Consider the following 10,531-nt stretch of genomic DNA (forward strand, 5'->3'; position numbering starts at 1 on the left):
TAGTTTCTTTCTTTTCCAAGTCCTAGGAATTCCCTCAAAATTGCATATCAATAGAGATGTGCTGAGAAATGATCTCTAGCCAGGATTATTTGAGGGGCTGCAAAGAGCACAGTGAGCAACAGACAAGGTTCCTGCTACTGTGGAACTTAAGCTAGAGTGAGGGAAGAAAGACAATATATTAGTAAATAAGTAAACTAAAAGATAATTTCTGGTGATGAGTGTTATGTTGAAAAACAACCAATAAATGATGATAAGAGAGAGAGAGTTTGGTGGGGAAAACCACTTCTGATGAGGTAACCTGAGCTGAAGTCATGTGGAGAACTGAGAGAGGGTGTAGGTGAGGAGCATTTCTGACCTGGGAAAGAAGACAAAAGTCCTGAGCCAAGATGATGCTTGCATGACATATTCAAAGAGCATATCACAGAATCATGAGTGTGGACTGGCAATATCACAAGATGAGATCAGAGACACAGGCTCTTGATATCTTATAGATCATGGAAACACATTATCCCTGCATTACTGTCATAATTAATAGAATGAAATATGTAGCTCATTTAGCAAAGTGCCTGATACATGGTAAAGACTCAACAAATCAATACTAGTGTTATTACTATCATCACCATAAAATCCACAGATTATTGTGAAGTTTCAATAAAACACCAAGTATGGTGCTGTTCTTAAATGCTTGAAGCATTTTAGAAAACAGTATTATAACTATATTTCTCTTATTTGTGCCTAAGAAAAAAACTAAAGGGGCTGGGGATGTGGCTCAAGCGGTAGCGCGCCCGTCTAGCATGCACGCGGCCCAGGTTGGATCCTCAGCACCACATGCAAACGGGGATGTTGTGTCTGCCGAAAACTAAAAAATAAAATGTTAAAATTCTCTCTCTCTCTCTCTCTCTCTCTCTCTCTCTCTCTCTCCTCACTCTCTTTAAAAAAAAAAGAAAAAAGAAAAAAACTAAAAATGGAACTATTAAAATAAAACAAAATATGTTGTTGCCTATAGAGGAATGCCAGACATAACACAAACTACATCAGGATTTATTCAATCATTTATTCATTGTTCTGACACACATTTTTTGAGTCCCTCTATAACTCAGACCCTCTGCTAGGCACGGGCATACTCCAATAAATAAGACACGATCTCTTGTCTTAAGAAGCCAGAATACAGTGAAATCACACTTCGGTGCAATAAGGCCTATAGTACAGATGTGAGCCATAACTTAGTATTCCACAAAGCAAAAATGCAGTCATATAAAACAGGGTGTATGTGCATAAAAAAGAAAAAAATCCTCTCCGTTAAGTTGGAGGATTCGTGCATGAAGAAGCACAGGCATAAAGCAACAAGGAACAACGTATTTTAGAACTTGATTTGTCACGAGACACAGTACATTTACACATAACACATACAGTGCAGTGAATGGAAAAGAAGTCAAAATGGACTTTAAGGACTTGTAGCTAAAGTAACAGCAGATAGCTTCTTCTCATGATAGACTGGTTGTCTACAAATGCCAAGTTGTCTACAAATGCCAAGTCTCCCAATAATCAATCATCATTTATTTAGAGAGTTCAACTAGACTCTTATCTGACATGTTCACTAAATGACAGAAAGATTAATTGGCTGAGGCTGTAGACGTTAGCAACCACAACTATTTTTGTGAAGTAGTGTTTGATGGGTAGCCCTATACATCTCATATGTAAACCTCCTATTGTTTTCTTTCTAGGAAAAAAAAATCTGACATTCAGATCTGTTGATTTCTTCCTTCACCTTTTTAAATTTTTCACTGGCAGGGAACAAATTGTTCCTTCAAAAATGAACCAGTAGATGGAGCATTTGAGAAGTGTTGCATCAATATGTGGAAAAGCAGATGGTGATATCAAATTGACACTCAAAACAACCTTTCTTCTTCTCTTTCCTCTAAGATTCCCAATGTCTTTGAGTATCTATTCCTTTATTTTGAAGAAGGGATCCACAAGATATTTACAGTAATGATATGTGATCTACTAAACATAAACATCCTTGGGGAAAACGGGAGAGTCCACGAATAAAGTTACAAGTGGTGAAACTTCAAATGACTTCTACTGCACAACCAAGGAGATTATCTTGACCTGTTAAGCAAAATAAGCCAAACTCAGAATGCCGAGGACTGTATGTTTTCTCTCAAATGTGGAAGCTAGAGAGAAAAAAAAGAAAAAGAATGGGGGTGGGAGAATCTCGTGAAAATGGAAGGGATACCAGTACAGGAAAGGGACCATGATGAGGGAAGAGTGAGGGAAAGAGAAAATACTAGGGAATAATATGGAACAAATTATATGAATATGTAACAATGAATATATATGTTACATATGAATATGTAGCAACAAATTCCACTATTATGTATAATGATAATACACCAATCAAAAAATAAAGGACACGGGCCTAGTGACACATGCCTATAATCTCAGCCACTCAGGAGGCTGAGGCCAGAGAATTTCAAGTTCAAGGCCAGCCTGGGTACTTGACAAGACTCTGTTTCAAAATAATCACTAGAAAGAGCTCACTGAGCTTAGATCGATTGCCTCCAAGTTATGGGATTCAGTTACCTTTCAACACAGCTTTACAGTGTCCAGAAATTCACTGTTTTGTTCAAAAGGTACAGTCTAGGCCCCTCTCTGGCACTATCAGACCAGAATCTTTGAAGGTGGGGCCCAGGAATCTACATTCTAACAACGTTCTACAGATAACATCTTACAAGTTTGATAACCACTAATTTAAATGAAGAACTGCTAATAAGCTTCAACTAAAGCCTATTCAAGAAGTGACTTCTCACTATCCTATTTATAAACATATTCACTCTTTCTCAATTCCCCATAACAGTCCCAACAAATCTCCAGCTTCAGAGATATTTCTAGCCCCCCTATTTCCTTAATCACTCTAGGCCTGGAATCTTCAATATTGTAAGGTACTCTGAGTTTATGGCACATAATTCTAGACCTTCAGATCCTGTCCTGAGGTGATATTTGAGGATTAAGATGATGTCATTTCCATGCCCTTGCAGTGCATTTTTGGCAACAGTAGCCCACTTGCTGACAAACATTTCTCTCTCATTTGACAGAGAATTGTGTAGAAAATGTAAGCAATCCAGACTGAAGGAGAGTCATTACATTTACCTAACTTCTTAAAATATAAATAGGCCACCAAGGGTCCTAGAAGGAAAATACTGTTCCATATGTTCATTTTAAGACAACTTCATTATGAAGTTTTGCTTTAAATAATAGGCAAAAGCAAAAAATTCAAACAGGTTTACACTCTTGAGTATGTCTCTCTGAGGCTGGATGCAAAATATAAACATTTTGTTTGATAGAACCAAATACACCACAAAAATACCAGACACAAAAGAAACAAACACAATTGGACAAATAAAAACATACATTCCTTTATTCTGAGTACTTTATTGAATACCCATTAAGAACCAGGTTCTGTACTAAACACCAGATAAATATGTGTATTGAAGATAAGAGGGAGAATTTAAGTAGAGGCTTTGAATTTTGAGTTAAATTATTGGCTCATACATCAAACAAGGTCCTGCTAAGAAAACCCAGTTAGTTGATAGCCCCTGGCAAACATTCTCACTGCTTATGCCACATGATTTTTTTCTTTTTTTTTTCTTTTTTCTTTTTTTGTGGAGGAAGGAGCTGCAGATTTAACTCAGTGGTAAAGTGTTTGCCTCATATGCACAGGACCCTGGGTTCGATACTCAGCATAGCAAAAAAAGAAAAAAAAAATTAAAAATTGCTCCCAAGATGTATAAAATCCCAAAAGGGAAAATTGTAGTTTCTTAATAATTCAAGATAAACATTATATGTGTCTAGAGATGGTACATTAATTTTGCTATTATGTTTAGTAAAATGTGTATTTATTTTACTTTTAGCTTTGTATGATAGAGGCAACAAAGCAAAAGCAAAGGTGAACAAAAAGAGCAATGAGGATATAGAGTGGAAAGATATATAACATTCAAGCACTACTCCATGCATTTGGCAATCCTTCAAGGGCGACAAATTATACACTAAAGAGGAATGTATAATCACATCACCTCTACTTACAAACTCATAATCACGGACAGCATTTCTTCTTGTCAAATTTTCTTTTTAAAACAAAGGTCTTGCAACTAATCTGGTAGCCAACAAATAGAGCACTGAACACACACCAAGCACATGAGTCTTTAGCTGGGTATTTGTTGCATCTCACAGCTCAGCCCTTTAAATATACATACATAGATTACTTTGAAAACAATAAATGGGGAATGCTTGACATTCTCAGACAAATGAAATGACTCATTTCTCTCTCATCTAATTTTTTTTCTAATTTAAAATTAATTTGCTGTGAAATACCTACATTCTACCAAATACAATTGCCCTCATATTATTAGAGAAGTCATAAAAGTGTTTCTCATATTGCACACAACGGTCAGTAGTTTGGTGGGAATGTTTGAATCTGCAATCATTATATATACCTGTGTATGTGTGTGTATCATAGCCAGGGAGCCAAAAAAAAAAAGGTCTCCAGTTTTAATTTTTGTTAATGGAATGGCTGACTATGCCAACAAAATAAAGTGCTTCTCATCTCTGCCTGCCCTCCCTTTGGACTTAACATCTGCTAAACTCTTCTATGAACTTTTCCAATACAATTACAAGCAAGTAAATTATTGGGGAAGAAGGAAAAGATTTTTAAATCTTTTGGATCCAAATTTGGTTGAAATTCATGGATCTCACCCTGAAACTATTATTTACTGGGTTCATGGAGCTTTTCAAAGACTATTACTCCTCTTTCTCAACAAATCTACAAGGTAGTTGTTATTTCTAGTTCACAAAAGAGGAAACCAAGGCCTAAAGAAGGTAGGAGGCAGCTTTCTGGGGTCTCACACTGAGTAAGGAACTCTATGGGGGATTATTATCCTTGTTCTTTCAAATCTACCATGCCATTTCTCCAGGATTAGAGATAAGGTATAGAAAGACAATAGACAGCCATTAACTATTGATTTCAAAATTATGCCATCTAAATTCCACAAATGTGAAAACATTTAACTACTGCAATATATTTTATCTACTTTTCAATTGCAATAAATCTGTTCCTCAGAACTTCTTAGCCAAACTGAGTCCCATATCTAAAGAGCCTTAATTAAAATACATAAATTATTAAATCTCCTACTTCACAAATAATTATTTGTATTTCCCACTGTCTACATGCTACGTACACTCATACTTTCTAAGGATTTTTCTTAAGGATTTAAGCATGTCAGAAAGCTAACTTTATTAGGTTAAATATGTATTTTTTATTTCCTATCACCTTTTCCTAAGCATTTGTGAATATAATTTCCTTTCCCAAAATGATGAAAACAATTTTGGCCTTTTCATCCTTTAAACCCAGCTTCCTTTCATTTCCCCCTCCTCACTTTTCTAGATAATTCCCTAGGTCTGTAGATTTTCCTCCCTTATTTTCCATCCTTCCAGTTGTTACTTTTCTTCCTGCCATTCTGCTCTCTTTAGCTTCTGAGATTTTTCAAAGCCACCTGCAATGTTGTAAACAACCAACAGTTCTCTGACAATAAACCTGGGGAAGTCTTGCCCGTGAGTTGGTCTACTGGCATACCTTCACTGATGACAGGCTGACATTAGCAAAACCCAGCACTGATGTCAAAGTGATAAGGCAACTAAACAACTCTCATTTACAAAAATAAAATATAAATAAATTAATTATTAAATTCACACTTGATGTGAAAATTCCCAGCTGTTTCTCCATGTGTTCCCAAGTATTAAATTATTTTAAAATAATTAATGCAATTAATGATTTTTATGTCTTAAATACAGTCATTAGAGTTATTTTATTATTATATCTGTAGTCCACAGATTTACAGTGAACCAAACCACCAAAGTGGATGATAAAGAAAACTCTCTAGACATCAGAAAGACCAATGGCATTCTTATGTTTTCCTTCAACAGATTCCTTAAAAGAAAGACTAAGTCAAAGAAGTTCCATGAGGTCAAAGACCAGTTATGTTTGTTCGGTGTTTGTATTGCCAGTGCCCTCCACAACACTTACCACGGAGCAAATCTTCAAATATTTTTGAATAATTAGATGAATTAAGCTGCTAAAAAAAAGTAATCTGCTTCCTTCCAAAGTTTTAAGATTCACAACATATGCCCTATTTTTCTCTCATATGCCATGATCACTGTTTATCCAAGGGATGATAATACAATATATATGTTTGTAAAACCTCATATTAGGGAGGAAACCTTAGTATAACACTGTATAGTTGAAAAGGACCCTAGAGAGTTAAAGCAATGAGCTCAGAGAGATAAAAATATTTCATTGCTCAAGGTAAAATTACAACCAGGTCTCTTGAATTCTGGAACTTTTTTCAATTTCACCAACTCAACTTACTTAAATTATTTAAATAATATAAAGTATTTTAATTTTTATAACCAATATCAATAACAACTAAAATATAAGAATTGAAAGTTGGAATATTCCATGGATGAAATAACTAGTGTAATTATTTGGCAATGTCCAACTATTTGTTAAATTCATTTTCATTCTTCCATTTTTAATAAAGAGCAATTTCCAAGTGATTGATAGATTTCACTATAGTTCTACTGGTAAACAGGAGCTCTGATACCAACAATTTCTCCTAAAGCATATTGTGATAGAATGCAAGAAAGCCCACAGTATTAAAAAAACAACAAGAAATTCCTAACTATACATGCCCTGGCTATTCTAGAGGAGTTTTACAAGTTGTTCACCCCTAATAAGAGAGGATATTCAGGGCATATTTTATCACTCCAAGTGCTTGCTCTCAGAGAAGTTTTGAATCCTGACAATGTAAGAAAATAGATCTACTAGAACTTTTTGAGGCAAAATCCTGATTGCCAAATAAAAGAAACTGGGTAAGACCACACAGAAATAAGTCACTGCTTTGAAATATAACCTGTTTTCTTTGTGTCACTAAAGTGTACTGGTGATGTGCTTGGCCAACAAGAATTTCTCTACCCATGCCTTGTGGGGTTGAAGATGTTTGCACTATTCACCTGCATCTTCTCATCATCCTCCTAACACACGTTTTTCAAAATAGAAAAGAATTGCACACGGCTTGGAAAGTACATAGAGCTGCTGCACTGTTTGATCAACATTATTATTTCTAAATTTCTTACTCTGGAAATCATTATCTGAGTATACAGCTTTTCATAAAAAAATCATTCATATTTGACTTACAGCAGTAAGTACAATTTATCTACTCCTCATGTAAGTTGAAGAAAATAGTCTTAGATTAAATTGGCATTTCCAGAGACACTGCTGCCACTACATTTTAGAAATTTTTAGATTCTAATTCTTAGACAAAAACAAAACTCCAGGATTCTAAAGGCACTGCCCTGAAAACTAATCATTACCTTTAATAAGATTATTGTATTAAATATGGATCTGTTATATTGAAGAATTATTATACTGTACAAATGTTGCTTTAGGTATGACACAAACCTACAGATACACCCTTACTAAATTCCTCTTATATGGGATTATGTTCAATTTGCAACATGAAATAGTTCCTAAACCTATACTGCCTGAGAAATGTTTATAGGGAAAAGTAACACATAGGAGTTAGCCCATTCTGAACTTTCTTTCTAGGTTATCAATGGAAAAGGTGACAGAAAGTATATTAAAGGGCAAAATACACAAGAGGCAAATGACTGTGAGTAGTTTAAAAAAAAAAAAAAGTCACTCTCCATTAGTGCAAGTGCCAAGGGGACACTTCTAAGATTACCTGTACCAGTGCCCTTTTCCTAAGGATCCCAATATTTCTCAAGTCCTTCCTAACATCATTTGCAAGAGTATTTTCAAAAGCAAAACTTTATGGCAAATAAGATCAATGTTCAGATTTATTGTGGAAACTTTGAAGAAGTTAAAGTCCTAGAGGTGGATTGGGGGTGTGTGGGGGGGTGCTATCAGGAGTTAAAGTCCTTGCTTACAATGTCTGGGTGAGGCTTAATGGTGGAGAGAGTTTTCACACTGAATTTCCTTCAGATTCTGTCTGCAATAGAGTGGATTCCTTCAAAAGAGAGTTCACTCAGACAGACTGGATCAGAGGTCTGATATTCCTGCAAACAATAAAGGTCAAGGGTAGCTGAAATGCCGAGCAGGAGTACTATAGAAGGATGCCTAAAACAGGGAATCTGGTGTACACCTGGAACTACTGATACAGACATCCCAAGATTAGTACAAATTTGGAGAGGTTATGAAGGCATTTATTCATTGAACAAATATTTATGAAGGGCCTAACATAAAGAAGGCATGAAAAAATGAGGAAAAAAGACTGAAGAATCCAGGAAAGAGAGTGAAGGATAAGATGAGGGTGCGAGAATTAATAGAGAGGTTTAGAAAACTGTGCACTAAGTTTACCCAAAGAAGATTAAGTCAATAAATGTTCAGTGAATGAGAGAGGAAAAAACAGCTAAGGGTGCAGATGAGAGACTGCAGGTTTCTAGTCAGAAGGCAGCTCAGAAAACTATGAAACAGTTCTTAAGATTTGAGAAAAGGGATGCAATATAAAATGCAGATAGCCTGTGGAATTCAAAGATGTCAGAGAAGGTCACACTAAGACCCAGAGAGTGTGGGAAATAAGGAGAGCAATGGGTTCTCGGCATGGATTGGGGCTCCTTTGGGATGCTGAGAACAGAAATTAAAGACATGGAAATGGAACTGAACAGCCCAGTGCCTGGGAAAGTTTGGGGGAAAGAAAACAGGTGGGTGTGAAGACGCACGGGGGCCATCTGGGAGACAGTGATGAAGTAGGGTCCAGGGCTACAAGTTGTCAGATTCTCTCACACCAAAAGATTTACCAAGAGTGGAGTCTGACTTCTTTCCCATGTCCTAATCCCCTATTCTTCCAGAGCCCAGAGGTTCGGATCCCTCCTGGGGCCGCGGGGAACCCAAAGACCCGAAGGGTGAGACCCGGCCGCCCCCCAGCGGTCGGGCACTGCGCCCAAGACCCTAGTCGCCCGGCTCCAACTTTCCCGATCCCTGTCCTCTCTCCCGAAGCGCTGGCCCCCCTTGCGCCCCCAGCTCACCGAGGGCGCCGTCAGGCGGCTGATGCTCTCGCCCAGAGAGTCCAGGTTGACCCGCCTGCGGCGCTGCGCCCTCTTGGCCCCGGCGGTGGCGGCGGCAGCAGCGGCGGCGGCGGCGGCGGCAGCAGAGGCAGCAGGGGCCGGGGCGGCAGTGGCCGCGGCCGCGCTGGGCTCGGGCGGCCCGGGCGGGCTCCGGCTGCCGTTCCAGCAGAGCTTAGACAGGGGGCACTCCCCCTCCTCCTCCGGGCTGGTCTCCAGGTAGTCGGAGCCCAGGGAGCTGAAGGACTCGGACGAAATCTTCCTTCGAGACATGCTGCTGGCGGTGCTATTGCGGCCGAGGCGGCGGCGGTGGCGGGGACGCGGGCGGAGGCGGCGGTGGCGGGACCGGCGAGCGGCGGCTTTAGGCGCGTCGGGGCCGCGGGGCGCTGCGGTCGCGCTCTGCCGGGTGGGAGTACCCCGGGCAGCCGAGCCCCAGGAGCCAGCTGCTCATGGCGGGAACTTGGGGCGCCGCGGCACCTCGGGGCCCGGGCTTAGCGGCGGCGCCGGGCTGGGCTGGGGGCCGCCGCCGCCTCTGCTGCTGCTCGCGCGGCGCCGCCTGAGCGCCCGCCTCAGCGCATCGCCGTGCGCCGCGCTCCCGCTCGCCGGGAGGCACCGAATGTGTGACCGCTGACGGCGGGCGGGGAGGGCTGCGGCCCGTGCGGTCCGGGAGGCAGAGGCTTCTGCCGCCTGCGCGACTATCTCGCCCCTTTCCCCTCTCTCCTCCCGCCCCTCTCCTCCCGCCTCTCTCCACTTACTGCCCGCCTCCCTCCTTCTCCCTTTATCCACCCCCACCCCATGCTCTCCCTCCGCCGGTATCACGTGTCGCCATCATACTCATTGGGAGTCTCTGCCTCGCCTGTCGCCACGTTTCAGGAGCAACGAGGACACTTCGTTGCTGTCCTCTGCGCGCCCTCCTCGTTGTCACAGTCCCCTGCTACGAGGAGGAGCGCACCATGCCGGGGTTCGGACCAAGGGTCCACAACCCAAAATGTCCTATCCCTGGGCCTCGGGAAAGGCAGTTGAGTAGCAGAGGGGCCCGCGGGTGCTCAAGGGGAGAGGGGCGCAGGGTTGGAGGCGGGAGATTTCCCTCTGCGGCCACGTCAGGGAAGTCTGGCGGTGTGAAGCGAGGGTTTAGGGTCCATGTTTGTCTTTTCCCCTCCTTCCTCCGAGTTTATTTAGGAAGTTCCGAGGCGGAAGGGAAAGGCTGAAAGGTCCAGCCCAATCATTCCGGAGTAGACATTTACAGAAGAAGGGGAGGAAAAGGGTAACGTGTTGGCGCCCACCCTGCTGGAGCAGCTAGTGGGGACAGCCTTCTCCTCCTCCTCGGGCGAGGCCGCGTGGGCGCGGAGCGAGACCAGAACCGAGAGGCAGTGAGTAGAACCTCTACTCCGGCAAC

The 10,531-nt window shown here is 41.1% G+C and overlaps 1 protein-coding gene across 1 annotated transcript in view; it reads right to left on the reverse strand.

Moving 5' to 3' along the window:
• Positions 1 to 9,408, reverse strand: part of Gucy1a2 (guanylate cyclase 1 soluble subunit alpha 2) — a 266,540-nt gene extending 257,132 nt beyond the window's left edge. The window contains exon 1 of the mRNA XM_026399046.2: positions 9,100 to 9,408. Coding sequence (XP_026254831.1) covers positions 9,100 to 9,408 — 309 coding nt within the window. The remainder of the gene's footprint in view (positions 1 to 9,099) is intronic.
• Positions 9,409 to 10,531: the final 1,123 nt, after the last annotated feature.

This window comes from Urocitellus parryii, chromosome 4, assembly GCF_045843805.1.
Source record: "Urocitellus parryii isolate mUroPar1 chromosome 4, mUroPar1.hap1, whole genome shotgun sequence".
In the NCBI taxonomy this organism is placed as follows: Eukaryota; Metazoa; Chordata; class Mammalia; order Rodentia; family Sciuridae; genus Urocitellus; species Urocitellus parryii.